This window comes from Lethenteron reissneri, chromosome 23, assembly GCF_015708825.2.
Source record: "Lethenteron reissneri isolate LAM-NWPU_2019-01 chromosome 23, ASM1570882v1, whole genome shotgun sequence".
In the NCBI taxonomy this organism is placed as follows: domain Eukaryota; kingdom Metazoa; phylum Chordata; class Hyperoartia; order Petromyzontiformes; family Petromyzontidae; genus Lethenteron; species Lethenteron reissneri.
The window spans coordinates 4,034,973-4,051,327 of NC_083801.1; the positions used below are offsets into that span (position 1 = coordinate 4,034,973).

The window sequence follows — 16,355 nt, forward strand, 5'->3', positions numbered from 1 at the left end:
ACGTTCTGCAGTTGTAGATGCTACTGGTTCTTCATATTCTGTAGATGTAGATTCCACTGGTTCATAATGTTTTGTAGATGTAGATGCCACTGCTTCTTCACGTTCTGCAAATGTAGATGCCACTGGTTCTTCACGTTCTGCAGATGTAGATGCCACTGGTTCTTAATGTTCTGCAGATGTAGATGCCACTGCTTCTTCACGTTCTGCAGATGTAGATGCCACTGGTTCTTCACGTTCTGCAGATGTAGATGCCACTGGTTCTTCATGTTCTGCACCACCGCCATCTATTGCGCGGCGGTTGAACTCACGACTCTCAGACCAAACGGGCAACTGGACATAGGGGCAGGTTTCTTCTAGATTTGAAGCTTTCGTGACTGCAACGATTCATACTCTTCGGTTTTGTTCGTATCTCTGACTGTTCGTAAGTCGAGTGTTCGCAAGTAGAGGAGTGCGGGGCTGGAGATGAGGGGGCGTGTCCACGCGGCGTGGGCGTGTCTCCGTCGCCTCCACGTGACAGACGCCGAGCCAATGAGCGCGCAGCTGTAAAGCGTGAATCCGGGGCCCGGCTCTCGCAAAACAAGCAGCAGTTTCAACAAACACCGCTGAGATATCGACAACAACAACAGCAGCCAAACAACAACAACAACCACAAGCCGCTACCGCCACAGAGCGCGGGAGCAAGACGCATGGCGTAGGCATGGGGAACGTGGCGTCGTGCTGCGTGCCCGACAGCCCTCGCGAGGGCCCTGGTGCCCGCAGCTTGGACCGCGTTCGCATCTTCGACGCCGAGACGCGCAGCGAAGACAGCGGCGGCGGCGGCGGTGGCGCGGCCTCCCTGCAGCACATCAGAGACCGCGAGGCGGGCAGCGGTGAGTGCGTCTTGGGGTAGATACGGACTCGGCTTGGACGTCTGTGGGTGTGATGGGGGTGGGATGGGGTGAAACAAAAAACAAAATTGGCTTCGAAGCTCATCGGATTCGTCCAGGATCAATATTCAGATTCTGACACGACAGCTGGCCGATGCCACGCTGACCGCGGGTGCTGCTACGAACAACGCAGACGAAGCGACCGCCAGAGCGGGTGACTCTTGATCACCTGTGTTATCGATAGTTCGATGTGAATGTGACGTGTTGAGGGGGGGGGGGGGCTACTGGCGGTGTTCTTCATTGGAAGGCCACTGGCGGCTCCTGGTGGCCTTTAGTGTGACCCCTGGTGGCCTTTAGTGTGACCCCTCTGTGGCCTTTAGTGTGACCCCTGGTGGCTTTTAGCGAGGCCCCTGGTGGCCTTTGATGTGACCCCTCTATGGCCTTTAGTGTGACCCCTGGTGGCCTTTAGTGTGACCCCTGGTGGCCTTTAGTGTGACCCCTCTGGCCTTTAGTGTGACCCCTCTGGCCTTTAGTGTGACCCCTGGTGGCCTTTAGTGTGACCCCTGGTGGCCTTTAGTATGGCCCCTGGTGGCCTCTAGTGCGGCCCCTGGTGGCCTTTAGTATGGCCCCTGGTGGCCTTTAGTGTGACCCCTGGTGGCCTTTAGTGCGACCCCTGGTGGCCTCTAGTGCGGCCCCTGGTGGCCTTTAGTGTGACCCCTGGTGGCCTTTAGTGTGACCCCTGGTGGCCTTTAGTGTGACCCCTCTGGCCTTTAGTGTGACCCCTCTGGCCTTTAGTGTGACCCCTGGTGGCCTTTAGTGTGACCCCTGGTGGCCTTTAGTGTGACCCCTGGTGGCCTTTAGTGTGGCCCCTGGTGGCCTTTAGTGTGACCCCTGGTGGCCTTTAGTATGGCCCCTGGTGGCCTTTAGTGTGACCCCTGGTGGCCTTTAGTGTGGCCCCTGGTGGCCTTTAGTGTGACCCCTGGTGGCCTTTAGTGTGGCCCCTGGTGGCCTTTAGTGTGGCCCCTGGTGGCCTTTAGTGCGACCCCTGGTGGCCTTTAGTGTGGCCCCTGGTGGCCTTTAGTGTGACCCCTCTGGCCTTTAGTGTGACCCCTGGTGGCCTTTAGTGTGACCCCTGGTGGCCTTTAGTGCGGCCCCTGGTGGCCTTTAGTGTGGCCCCTGGTGGCCTTTAGTGCGACCCCTGGTGGCCTTTAGTGCGGCCCCTGGTGGCCTTTAGTGTGACCCCTCTGGCCTTTAGTGTGACCCCTGGTGGCCTTTAGTGTGACCCCTGGTGGCCTTTAGTGCGGCCCCTGGTGGCCTTTAGTGTGGCCCCTGGTGGCCTTTAGTGTGGCCCCTGGTGGCCTTTAGTGCGACCCCTGGTGGCCTTTAGTGTGGCCCCTGGTGGCCTTTAGTGTGACCCCTCTGGCCTTTAGTGTGACCCCTGGTGGCCTTTAGTGTGACCCCTGGTGGCCTTTAGTGTGGCCCCTGGTGGCCTTTAGTGCGACCCCTGGTGGCCTCTAGTGCGGCCCCTGGTGGCCTTTAGTGTGACCCCTGGTGGCCTTTAGTGTGACCCCTGGTGGCCTTTAGTGTGACCCCTCTGGCCTTTAGTGTGACCCCTCTGGCCTTTAGTGTGACCCCTGGTGGCCTTTAGTGTGACCCCTGGTGGCCTTTAGTGTGGCCCCTGGTGGCCTTTAGTGCGACCCCTGGTGGCCTCTAGTGCGGCCCCTGGTGGCCTTTAGTGCGGCCCCTGGTGGCCTTTAGTGCGGCCCCTCTGTGGCCTTTAGTGAGGCCCCTCTATGGCCTTTAGTGTGGCCCCTGGTGATACACGAACTAACGCGAAAACAACGCCCCCACCCCATTCCCCCCTTCCATCATCATCATGATCATCGTCCATCATAGAAGTTTTTTTGGGTTAGATTGCATGAATATATCAATGTGTCGTTAAATCCCGCCACCACCCGACACAGCCAACTAGTAAGGGTTGTCACGTAGACGTCACGTGGCAATTCGTCACTAGTACAGCACACCGGTGTGTTGGAGAATCAAGTCATATCGTGCTGCTGTCAAACCTCCAATGGTTTCAAATGTGTGGCGGTGCCTCACACACAGCTGGCGATGTCTTATCGGCCAAAGTGGCACCCCTCTCTTGAACACGAGGAAAAAACCCTGCACTTACTGGCCTGTTATCTTGGCGTGATCGTTATCGAACTGTTGTTTTTTTTCTGCTTCTGCCTTGCCAAATCTGGATAAATTTGACGTATATAATGAATGCATTTATTACCTCTTCGTATTTAGTGACTTTCTTACCATTTTCTTTTATGTTGCACTCCTATCGGTTTTTGTTCTCTTGTTTGCTGTTGTAAATTGCTGACCCACCCCATACTGGACGTCTGTGAAAAAAAAGAGCTTCACAGCTCATCGGATTTTCTCCTGCAGTCTCAATGAAGATGCTGGTGATCGCACAGTCAGTTGCACTGTACAGGTGCTGCATGGATTTGTTGCTGCATCGCAGGGTCGTATGGAGCAGGGGTGGATGCAGATTTGGGGGAGATCTTCATCCAAAAGTGGATTTCTGGATGCTGCAGATGCTGCTTATTTGGATGCTGCAGCTGCTGAATTATTTGACACTACAGTATTATATGGTGCCACGGTGGCTAGGAGATGTTAACTACCTCGCCTGGTATGCAGGAGGTCGTGGGTTCGATCCCGACACTCGTTTATTTGGAGTTTGCATCTCTCTTTCCCCGTGGTCGTGAGGATTTTTCTCCGGGTCCTCTGGGTTTTTTCTCCCCAATTAAGGAACATATATTTAGAGTATTATGCTGCTATACATTTGCACGTGATAAGTCACTTCGTTGACCTTTATGGCCAGGTAGAACGTTCATTGGGCCTTACCTGGTGAAAAAAAAAATAGTTAAAATAGTTTAGGTTATATACTGCCTGTAAACACTGTCATGCACGGTGCAGCGTATACTGAACATTAAGGCCAATAGCGGTTACGGTACATTACTACCGTAAGAATGTTGAACCTCTTTCGCACTGTTAGTTGCCAAGCGTGCTAATCGGAGTACTACGGTTCTGTGCATATATAGATCGTACCATCACGTTGTGCACTGGTGTCCGTGTGTACCACATTGTGGGGAAGTCGACAGTGGTTTCCCAATGGAGAGAATCGCCCGCCACAGCAACGTGGAATTCCCACGACTATCTCGGGACTTTAAGCTTGAGAACTGGAGATGAGAGCACCGAACCGATGCTCAGATTTTAGCAGAAAATCACTTTCAGGAGAATCATAAAGTACCCCGCACTCCCTGCAGCACAGACGGGGCCCCGGCAGCAGCGGTGATCGCATTAAAATTATAACACGTACATTCAGTCCTTCATAAAACGCCATCGGGCGCGTGAAATCGAGATCATGCACGCTTTCCAAACGCATGCAATATACTGCATCTGGTATACTGTAATACGCATGTGCGCAGTCCTGTTGCCAATTCACTGCTGACTGAGGCCTTCCCTACACCGTGTGGGTCGTGGGGGTTATTTGACCATACTTCACCACGCTGGTCAGTGTGTGTGTGTTTGTGAAGTCGAGCCGGATGTGGATGGGGTATATGTGAGCATAGTACAGTACAACTATAGATTTTGCTGTAACTGGCCTCTGCTGACAGCGTAGTTGCACATGGACGATGATTGCTCATCAAAACACTATCCAGGCTCGACCCGACTTAGCTTCCGAGATTTAAGGAGATCGGGCACATTCCGAGTCATCGACGAATGTAAGATGCGTAGCACTATACCGACAATAATCACCCAAGAATGTCCCTCCTTAACGCTCGTGACGTCTGTCCACATCGACCAGCCCCCCTCATTAATAATCATGAACAGGTTACATCCACCACATGGAGCACCCTCCCCGCTCATTAATAATCATGAGCAGGTGACGTAACTCCACATCAAACAACCCCCCTCATTAATAATCATTAACAGCTGACGTCCTCCAAATGGACCCCCCCCCCCCATTCATAATAATTAGCAGGTGACGTCACTCCACATGGGGGGGCCGAGGCGCCTCCTCTCCCCTCCTCGACGTCAACTCACAACCCTCACTACAAAGGCAGAACCCTCACGTCATCACGTGATCTCCGTAACGCTGTTGAGACATCGAAGTAAAAAGGACGTCATGATGAACAAGGGATTATAACCTTAAAATGAAATAGATCTGTGTCAACGCACCCTTACAAATTGCACACACATTAATGCAATGAATATATCACGTCGCGCTCTGCTTTTCGCTTGCACGTTTCAGATTAGCTGCAATACACCCGTCCTTGGACGGGCAAAAGACTATTGTTCAATATTTACCCTGCAGCAAATCAGGGACAGGGAGTGGGCACCCGGCTGTTAATACAGTACTCTGTATACACACGCACGCGTAAGATTCACACAACACGTATGTGACATAAATATAGCACTAGACAGAGGTGGCGCTGGGTGAGATTGCGGTACAGAAACACCACTTAGGGCATGTGCTTCACATGCATAATGTATAAACGCCGCGTGTTGGCGTCAGGGAGACTGTCTACGCAAGATTAACACACGTCATTTACACAAGACATACAGAATATACGCAACCCGGACCTACAAGAGCACAATAAATGCTGATTATAATTAAACACCTGTGGAAGACGGCACGCACGTGGTAACTGCTTGTACAGAGAACACAATCTGGCCATAGAGGTTTTTTGGGTTGGATCGCGTAAATATATACATATGTCGTTAAATCCCGACACAGCCAACTAGTAAGGGTTGTCACGTAAACAGAACGTGCCAATTCGTCACGAGTACAGCACTAACCGATGTGTTGGAGAGCCAAGCCACAACATTTACAATCTGAGTACGACGTTTCGCCAGTAATTACAACTAGCTTCATCAGGCGACAGACATATTTGTAGAGAAGTCTGTTTCGTTCCTTATATAGAGGCGTAGATGTGGTGACCACATTTCTGCGCTCTTGCGCAAAGTGGGGAGGGGGGGGGGGAATTACACTGGTGTGTTGTACTCGTGACGAATTGGCATGAACACAATCTGTTTTCCAGAATCTCATTCGATATGTCATGGCATGGCAATGTTACTACTTACTGATAATCTGGTTAAGGATGCATTGAAGAAGCTGATTTTCTTTTGCGTGCACAGGCCTTCTTTAGCTCCGAAATACTTACTATGACTATACAAAGCCCTAAATTGGCCGAAGTGGTGCTGGTGCACCCTGTGTCTGCCTTGCTGCACTTGATAGAGTTCAACTTAAGGCAGTCCAATGAAGTTCCCTCGTTAATTATTCCACCATTGTGGAGTCGTCGAGACTAAACTAGAAACTATTTTTTTTATTTCACCAGGTAAGTCGCACTGAACTATGTGGCTCTTTTTCATAAGTGACCTGGCCCACAAATGATAGCTCAACAAAGTGGCTTATGTGAAAATTTATAGCAGGAGGACCTGGACAAAAAGACCACGCTACCACAGGGAGAACATGCACCATTATTACAGACCAGAGCACTCGTTTCTGTGTCTTACCTCGCACTCCACGACTTGGGAATTCCCTCTCATCTCTCTTTTCCCCATGTTCCTTACGCAGTTCAAGATACGCGTTCACAACTTTGAGCATGCTGTTGTCGTTGATGGCTGTTTGGAGTTTTGGAGTTTTGGGCCTTTGGGGCTGTGCTCAGCAAGCTCTTTAAAAACGGCTGCACAGCATTTACAATCCATAATCCCTTCCAGTGGCATGTGTTGTCCAAGCCCACTTTTAAAAAAAAATGTCAGTAAAAGTAAATCTATAACTTAGTGTGTGAAAGCATGCATATGCCCCTGAAAGCGCGTACAGGATATTACACACGGCATACACAACGCATAGAGTACATGCATAGTATACAGAACATACCCTCAAAGCTTCCTTGAAGAGCTTTGGATTCGATATTAAAAGCTGGGAATCCCTAGCACAGGACCGACCTGCCTGGAGAAGAAAAGTACAGGATGGTGCAGTCCTCTGTGAGAGTAGGAGACGCTCCTGTGCTATCTTGAAGAGGCAGCAGCGCAAATCTACCAAGGAAGGACGTGTGGCTGCACCTCAGAGCTCTACATCCTCCCTGACCTGTCCAGTGTGCCACAGGGAATTCCGGGCTCGGATTGGCCTCTTCAGCCATCTGCGCACTCATCAAAACCCAACATAATGACAAAAGTGCCATGGTCATCATCAACTTTGATGGACGAACAAGAAGAAGAAGTATACAGAACACACAGAGCATGCTGGTGACATGGAAGCATGCTGAGTGAACAGATGGGCACAGTAAAAAGCAAACACGTTTCACCCTCTGATATACACGGGCGTTTAATATCTAACGAAGAATTAACAACCTTCACGGAATATAGTAACATGGGCAAAACAAAGAAGCGGTCTGGGTGAGATACAGTCATCACGGAGTATATTTGCGCACACGGTGCACACGTGTACATGTTGCAGAGCAAAAGGTGGATGTGGAGGAGATGGAATACAGCGCAACCTGCAGGGCATTTGAAGCGTGCTGCACAAATAAACAACACACTTAACACGTGGTAGGTGCAGACCTTTTAGTGACGCCTTTTTGTGAAACTCCCTAGAGCCATAATCTCGTGTCCTTCAGTTGATCTTGTCTTACTCCAACTACTCTGAAGACAAGTAGACGGTGTTCATTCTGTTACTGTGCCAAATAAGCTTTCAGAGTTGGAAAAGAAAGGTATGTTTAGTGCAAATCTTGTTTTTCATGGATTTTATTTCGGTACAGTCATTAGTGAATGGGATAGAAAAATCAAACCTGCTGCCCTTTAGGGGGCTGCTTTATTCACTGGTGGCATTTCAGATTCAAACTTAGCATCTCAGTCTTTTGGTTCAAGCCTTACCCCCACGAAGCAGCTCATACACCATCATAGAGTCCACAAAAAGGAAAAGACCCGGGCCTCTTCGTGGACACTTCTCACTTTCGATTTGGTACTGTACAGCACTTCCAGACGGTAAAGCGCCCATGGCCAAGTTGTACTGTGACAAAGTGTTCAACTCACGGTCAGAATGTTACGAATTCAAATCTTGGTTGGGATTGACTCAGCCTGCCCATCAAGCTTCTTGAGTTAATGCAATTAAATGCCACCTTTTGAAAGTAAACTGTGGTTACATTTTTATTTAAAGCTTTCGTGACTGCAGGGATTCATGTTCTTGGTTCTTTCGGTAAAGTCACGTAGAAGGGATGATGATTGTTTGTGTTGCAGTCGAAACGTCGTGAGAATTTTATTGTATATTATTATTATTTTATTGTTTCCCTTCTACGTGACTTTACCGAAAGAACCAAGAATATAAACTGTGGTTGTCTGATAGAGATTCTGGCTCATGCTATGGGAATGTCGAATTTCCACTCCTGACTCAGGAACAAAAAGTGAGCTTTTTTTAAACTTGACATTAAATAATAGCCCCTTCGAATTCATACTTACGCATACCAGTTCCTGTCTGCAATATGGTACTACTAACTCATCTTTCGGATAAAGTGTATATGATTTTACCTTAAAAATTAGATGGGCCTTAACAGACACCTGCTTCAAGGATAGTAATGTAATTTAGTGGAATGATATACCCAGTTATAAATAGAGCCGATCATGTAAGTTGTAAACGTGTGTTTAGTTGATGCGCATGTTTGTATAGCCCAGGGGTCGGCAACCTACGGCTCCGGAGCCGCATGCGGCTCTTGACGGGCTGCTTCTTGACGATATGTACGTATGTACAGTATGTACTCAGATGCATTGCGGCTCTTGAAATACTGAATTTTGTACCGAATTGGAAAGAAATGGCTCTTCTTGTTATTTTGGTTGCCGACCCCTGGTATAGCCACACACACTTTTGCATTGAATGAGACTGTGTTTAAATTAATGAGATTTCAGCATAACAGTGGGTGCATCAATTAAACTCGTAAATCAGTATTTGGGGCCTCGTGCCATCTTCCCTTCTCGACTGTGAATCAGTGTTGTGCTCTAAGGAAACTAAACATTTGTTGGCCCCCATACACGTAGTCAGTCGAATTTAATGGATTTATTTTAGGCAATATATATTGAGCACGAGAATAACATTTACTCAAACCTTAGCAATTGTAGAGAGTTGCATAACCACATCTGCTCGTCCACTGCAAGAATTGTGTGAATTGCGTCTTTACGTAGCATATGCAGCCACTCAACATTTGCAATACTTCGAATATGGTTGTACTTGTTCATACCCCTGCATGACTGAGTTGATTGTGCTCTGCCTTCACAAGTTGTTGATTCAAATATAAGTTTTTTATCATGAGGGAATTTGGCCGAAGTAATTTAATTTAAATATTTTAATGAATGCTTGAGTCTGATATAAAGTTTGTGTGGTTGCCCCACTCACTGCTCTTTTCATGGACGGCACAGTGGCAAGATATTAACTACCTCACCTGGTATACAGGAGGTCTTGGGTTCGATCCCGACCCTGACACCTATTGTATATTTGGAGTTTGCATGTTCTCACTGTGGTCGCGTGGATTTTTCTCCGGGTCCTCCAGTTTTTCCCTCCACATTTGGAAATATGCGTTAAGAGTATTTGGCTGCTATTAATTTCCACATGATAAGCCACTTCGTTGAGCTATCATTTGTGGCCAGGTCGCTTCTGAAAATAGCTAAATAACTCAGTGGGTCTTACCTGGTAAAAAAAATAGTTTAGTTTAAAAAAGTTATTTCAAGATATTAGCATGGGAGGAAGAGTTATTTCTGGTTAGTGGCACGTTTACGTATAAAACGGACCCCCCTCTCCCCCTGCCCCCCATAACAGTGCTAACTGACACGGTGTGGGGAGGCCTTCATCCAACAGTGGATTGGCAAAGGGCTATACATTTATAATGATTAATCTATGAGATTATTGTAATTAAAATGTCCATAAAGATGCTTGGGAGAGCCATGCCATTGCGTCGTTGAGTTGAATTTTCTCATGTTTAGCAGTATGAAGTTTTGAGTACTAAAGGTAATTTTTTTCAATGTGGTCTCTGTTTATCCAAAAGCATGTCTCTTTAAATTGATAATGCATCTTAAAACCTATTGTGGCAAGGCGCAAGCATTATCTGGGTGGATTCCATGATCAGACAGATTGTAGATGTATTATTCATGCTTGCATGTTATAAATTAAGCGTCTAGGTAGTTGATCAGCTTTAAGGGATGATTTTTGTAAATAATGTGTTATAATGTGTTGATTTGAGGTTGACTAAATTTCGCGTCTACTTTATTACTGGTGGAGGCTGTGGTTTTAATCTTTAAAATGCTCAAAGCCATGCCTTGAACTATGAGTGATGGGTGAATTTGGCCGCGATGGCATTCATGTTGCCTGTGTTATGGTGTCTTCTGCTTCTGGCATGCATGCATGTTTCTCATGTTTTTGATAATTTTCCTTGGTGTGATTTGTCCAAAGTTGAGGAATGTGCTTTAACAAAACGTGCATTTTTCGAAAATTCTTAATTTTTCTGTCATATTTTTACATCGGTAAAGCAGTTATTTTATCTAAGAATGGTGTGAACGTAGTATTTATTAATGTTGCAATTGTATATAAGCAAGCTGTCTTTATTTATTCATTGTTTGTTTGCCGCTGACGTGTGTTTTCACAGAGATTAGTTCACATTTTGGCCTCAAACTCGCCATTGGTATCCATGGTGATCTTTTGCGAGATCACATTTATGCCTGCCCTACATTATTTTACTAAGCGATACCACTGAGATGACAAGATAACGCGTGGTTATTCAGACCATTCTGTGTTACGCCTATAATTTACGACATAACTGTAGTTGTCAGAACTGCAGTTTTATTGAAAGCCAATGGAATTTTTAAAGCTGGTTGATTTGCCGTGCCTGGGTTCACACATTGTTTTCGAAGACATCAGATTACATCCAGTACTCCACACTACCGAGACCACCCGCTATTCATTCGCTTTAGTTTTCTGCATGATTTTATATAGCTTCACAAAGAGTATTTATGAATTAATTTGATAAGCTCCATAATTGACGCAGTATAGGACGGGCTTCATCGAACAGTGTGTTGACAAGGTCTGCACATTCATATATTGATTAGTATGTGGAAGTCACATGTAGCCTGGCATAAGCAGATTCATCATATACCAGCTTCGTGACAGATACCTGATGCACAAATGTAAAATGAAATAAACTCCAGTGTGCGACTGTGGTCATCCAGAACAGGCCGTACAACGTATAACGCCGCAATTCCCGATCCACAAATACGAAGCGGACATCACAGCGATACACTCCACGACTCCTGATGCGGTTATTTGGCTTGACCACCTGAATGTGGAATCCGAGTTGTTGCTCTGCATTTACATCAGCCATACAGAAGAAGAAGCTTGGTGGCAAATTTCAATATGAATGGGCTTATCAAGATCGGTTTTGAATTAAAGGTAACAATATGTTACACGGAACCATGAGGCAAATATTTACGGTGAATTCTATGAGAAAAGTGACAACTTTGTGTTTCAACAAGTGTGTTAAAAGCAGCGTCTCAGACAAGAAGCTGTAGCTGAGGGGTAGGACACCAGCTCCTTCAATTGGCATGCGGAATTTACAGGTTCAGTACCTGCCTTGGGGACATTAGTCTATTTTTACACCCTTTTATTTAACTCACTCTGTCTGTTGTTGTTGGTGTCGTGGTTGTATCCTCAAATCTGGTAACTAAATTTTTACCCACTTCCCAATGTGGTATGGACTGCAAACTTGGTATACGTATGTCATACCGATGACAATACCATATTCTATCATAAAAAAAAAATATTTAAAAAAATATTTTTATATGTTCTGTTTCGGCTTGGGTCTAATTGTCCACGCTCAACTGACGTTGGCTGTAAATCACCACGGTCCCTTACGTTATGGCAAGCTTCGGGGCCATATATTCCATGTTTATTAAACAGTGGTTATTAAGTGTCAAAAATAAATTGCAATATCAAGTTATATTTTGTAAGTATCAAATCAAAGACCGATATTTATGCCCAAGCTAGGTTTTGTGTTTCCAATGAGGCTCACTGGTGGTATACTTTAATATGTTAAACCTAAAATACAGGCCCTGAGTTCAAGAGACCAATGATATTGTATTTTCTATATACATTATCATTATCAGGTTCAAATTAAGGTAAGTGGCTTCTATCAAGCGGCTCTTCAGAGATGGTCCGATCAGCCGATCAGGATGTGAGCTGATCTTAGTTGGGTCACAATTCAATGCTTGCATGATGGATTTGGTCATCCAATATGACCCTTTTACAAAGATCAGATTGAAGAGACCAAAAATCAAACCCACCATTGCACCACAATCCCTCTGCTAAACCGCTGCCTGCTGGTGCAACGCAGCTTCTGGACATTATGCCACATGCATGGATTTTAGGAATATATTTCAATGTTTTAATTCTCCATATAAGGGGGCTTATGAGTTATGCAATACTATACTGTATACGTTCCTGATATTTGTTGTCTATACCAGGTGATGTGTATATACATATCGACTCAATAATGTAAACCGATTGTGACGGATTCCCAGTTTTCCTTTGTAATGGGATTTTTTGTCTGTTTTCATGTTATGTTGTTTTCTTTAGGGGGTAGCATTGGTGCAGTAGTTAGCACACTACATTATGAATCCTGCTACCTTAATTGGATTCTCAGCCAAGGGTGATCGTGTTTTTGCTTTGATTTCTGTTCACTTCATTGCTGTACTTGTATTTGTTTTGCTTTAGTTCTTTTGGTGATCCAAGTCACTCTGGACATATAGTCTATCCTGGTCTCTTGAGTTCTCACCTGGTTAAACAAAATACATTTTTAACTTGATAATTCATCCGGTCCTGGGGACCTCCCTTCACTCGCAGCGTTGTGCAATACGTTCACACAACCGACTAGTCCAATTCAGCATGGGGAGACCTTCATCCAGCAATGGATTTACAAAAGGCTGTATGTTTTAATTTTGATTCCATAGATAAGCCAGTGTCAAGTTCAGCATAGCCATGGCCATGTGAAACCGGGTAATTGTAGACAATAGGAAAAACTTTGCCCGTGCCCTACTTTTTAAATCCTTTATATTAAGTTCGCTTGCTTGCTTGCTTGCGTGCTTGCTTGCTTGCTTACGACCGTGCACATCTTTCGGTCGTTTTTTAACCCACTTCTCGTGATCCAATCGAGCTGACATTTTGCACACAGACTCGTTGTGCGAGACAATTAATGTTCGTGGGAAAAAAAAATTCCAAAATTTTACACTGTTTAGGGAAAACAAATTAAATATTTAATTACCAATTGCTTAATACTGGCAGACAATCATCTGACCCATAGGTGGCAGCCATCTCAAGCCAGAGGACGAGAAGACTCTAGCCACCACGCATATAAAGGAATTATAGTGAAAAACTTTGTTTTTACGGGTTATACTTATTCATATATTGCTGGAAGGGCTTTCAACGACCACTTTGCAGAAGTTGTTGTGCACTTAATGTACTGTTTGTACATGCATGTGTGCATTTTAATCGTATGCCGTCTCATACAAGGCTACATTTTGAACATATCATTCATGTTTGGTGACTTCATGTTTCCATGAATGGGTCTGTGTGCCCCTGTCCATTTGCAAGTGAGTACAGTATCTGCTTATGTACATGCATGTGCACATGGTTACAAGCCCTCATTCAAATAAATGGTGGAAATGTTTATCAGTAACTTGCTACATAAAGAGGCCGAGGGTAAGCCACCGAACTTCACCGTACTGGTCAGTGCGCATTATTAAAGGGCACTCGGATATCACTCGCCACTGATGTTAGCCGTGGTCATGAATCTATAATACTAAACAGTTTTTATTTTACTGGGTAAGGCCCACTGAGCTGTATAGCTCTTTTTCAGAAGCGTCCTGGCCACAAATGATAGCTTACCGAAGTGGCTTATCATGTGGACATTTGTAGCAGCCAAATACTCTTAAACGCATGTTTCTAAATGTGGAGGAAAACCTCAGTACCTGGAGAAAAATTCCACGTGACCACGTGGAGAACATGCAAACTCCAAATATATAGGCATCAGGGTTGGGATCGAACCCACGACCTCCTGTGTACCTGGAAAGGTAGTTAACATCTCGCCACCATGGCGCCCCTTAAAACTCGGGTATCTTGGGTTCATAGCACAATGTGCAAACCACTTAATCACCGCTGCACTCTGTAGAATAGCAAACTGTTGAGAATTATTAATCACGTGTTAAAAGCAACCACATGTTTAATCAGTTTGCCAAAACTGTAAAGCACATCTCCATATTGCTGTAATTTTTCCAGCCTGTGAACTAATACACATTTAATGTACTGCACCTGTTTTTAAACACCCACATGCCATCTATATGCTTGTTTTGAATATGCATTTCAGATAACGATTTGGAGCCAAACCCATCGGACCACCCTCGGGCCAACACCATATTCCTCAGTAAATCACAACCTGACGGTGAGTGGGCAAAGATATACGAGCTGGGTGCCCCCTAACCGCATTCGATTCGTGATAAATTTGGAGTGTTCTGATTTTGGTATGTGTTTAGTTACAGCACTTAGCGCATATCTAGTTCAGCCAGTTACGTATTAAAGTGAATGCTATTCCTGTTAAAACGGTGCTGTTACAATGGGCGTGCTCTTCCTTTTTTCGGGTATTTTCAATTTCAGCATGACCGATAATAATCCTCGTGATATTCAATGCGTTTTCATCGGAAAACAATTCATACAAAGTATTGGCCACTAGGTGGCATTGCACTACCACCAAGTGCCACTGTTCGTGGCCCACACCTTGTCCCATATTGCCTGGCACCATACAAGGAATCCTCGTAACTTCGTGAGGGATACGTTACAGAGATGGTCGTGAATAGCAAATTTCGCGGATAATGATATTGCCTTATGAAGTTCGTGAATAGCGAGGCAATCCTATGCTATATTATTTTTGAAAAATAGAAAAGGGCTTTCAATTCCCTGTAGCTGTTATCCTTTGGAGCATACATTTTTTTCTATCATTGTATTATTTACCACAGCAGCACCTGACTGATTCTGTAAACACAGCCTCAGACTTTCTGGATCGGTCATGCACATCACTGGCAGTTACAGCTCGGCAATTCCAGGCTTCGTAACTTATCCAGCCTTGCAGACCATGACTCCGATCAGTGCTCCTGGTGCCCCCGGGTGGCCTTTTAGATGTTGACCTTTAGCACAAAGTCATAGTATTCTCCATCATCCCACTCGCCAGGTGATCATTGCTGTTTACCAGTACCAGGGCTGTCCATAAGTCTTAATTTCCCCATTTTGGACAGGGCTCAAGTTTTTAGTTGAGGCCTGTGGCCTGTCACGGGCCTCCTCGATGCACCACACCTCGGGCTAAAGCACTAGTACAGGCCTCGTACATGGCGATGTTTTAGTGTAGCCACTTAATCGATTGCTCGTGTTAATGTGCATACCCAGGATTTATGCAGAGGCTGGCCTTTTTACTTGTTCTTAAATTTCCTTCAGATATTGTTAAGCCACTGGAGCTATGCATTCCTTTCGAACTGCGTTTTGTGTTTTGTTTGTTGTTCTTCCCCCGCACCTCCGATTAGCACGGTTGGCTATGTACAGTGCGAAAGAAGTTCAGCATACGTACGTTCATTACGATTCAGAGCACGTGGCTATATGCTTCATACCCTAGTCCCAGCTGAATGTGATGACAAAATGTTAGCGTTGTCCTTCCCGTCAGATGACAGGTCCGATTAGTAGGGACCCACACTCCCACATTCTCTCGATACCACTTAAAGCTTCAAATTATCCACTGTGGCAAACCAACACAGGATAAGGCAAATCACTATTATCTCTAGAATTTAACCGTGAGAATAGCAACTGACACAGAGGGTGGAGGCCTTCATTCAGCAGTGGATTGACAAAATGGCTGTGATTAATTTTTTTGCCAGACAATTTCTTCATTTAAGTCCACAACTTACACAGTGCAATGTTTTTTGGCTGCTGTACTGAAAGGCAAAATGTAAAAAAAAATGAGAAAGCTACTCGCAAGAGGAACACACCTCCATTGAACAGGCAAACTGTCTCACTCAGTCCACATTGCCATCAGTCTACATATTAACCCATTACGTTGAAATGTACCACACATGTCCAACAAATACCTGCATAAGTGCTTGGATCTTCACTTGAATGTCTTAGCCTAGCCCCAACCTTCGTCCCCTCTGCTTATGGCTCAGAGTAGTCTGACACTGGTGTGGTTTGGGACTGTTAATGTTGTTTTGCCGCCTTGCCCTAGCTTGCATTTAGTGTTGAAACATCGGCAGGAATTTATTTACTTATGGCATTTGTACTTATATTACGGCTTGTTCTATTTTGCACTCCTATCGGGCTTTTTGCTGATCCGCCCCTACTGGACATCCGTGCAAGAGTTTCATAGCTCA

At 45.4% G+C, this 16,355-nt stretch overlaps 1 protein-coding gene across 1 annotated transcript in view; it reads left to right on the plus strand.

Annotated features, from left to right (window-relative positions):
• The first annotated feature begins 555 nt into the window (after positions 1 to 555).
• The window catches only part of LOC133345862 (cyclin-Y-like protein 1), a 35,140-nt gene continuing 19,340 nt past the window's right edge, over positions 556 to 16,355 (plus strand). The window contains exons 1-2 of the mRNA XM_061556913.1: positions 556 to 869; positions 14,315 to 14,389. Coding sequence (XP_061412897.1) covers positions 698 to 869; positions 14,315 to 14,389 — 247 coding nt within the window. The 5' untranslated portion in view covers positions 556 to 697. The remainder of the gene's footprint in view (positions 870 to 14,314; positions 14,390 to 16,355) is intronic.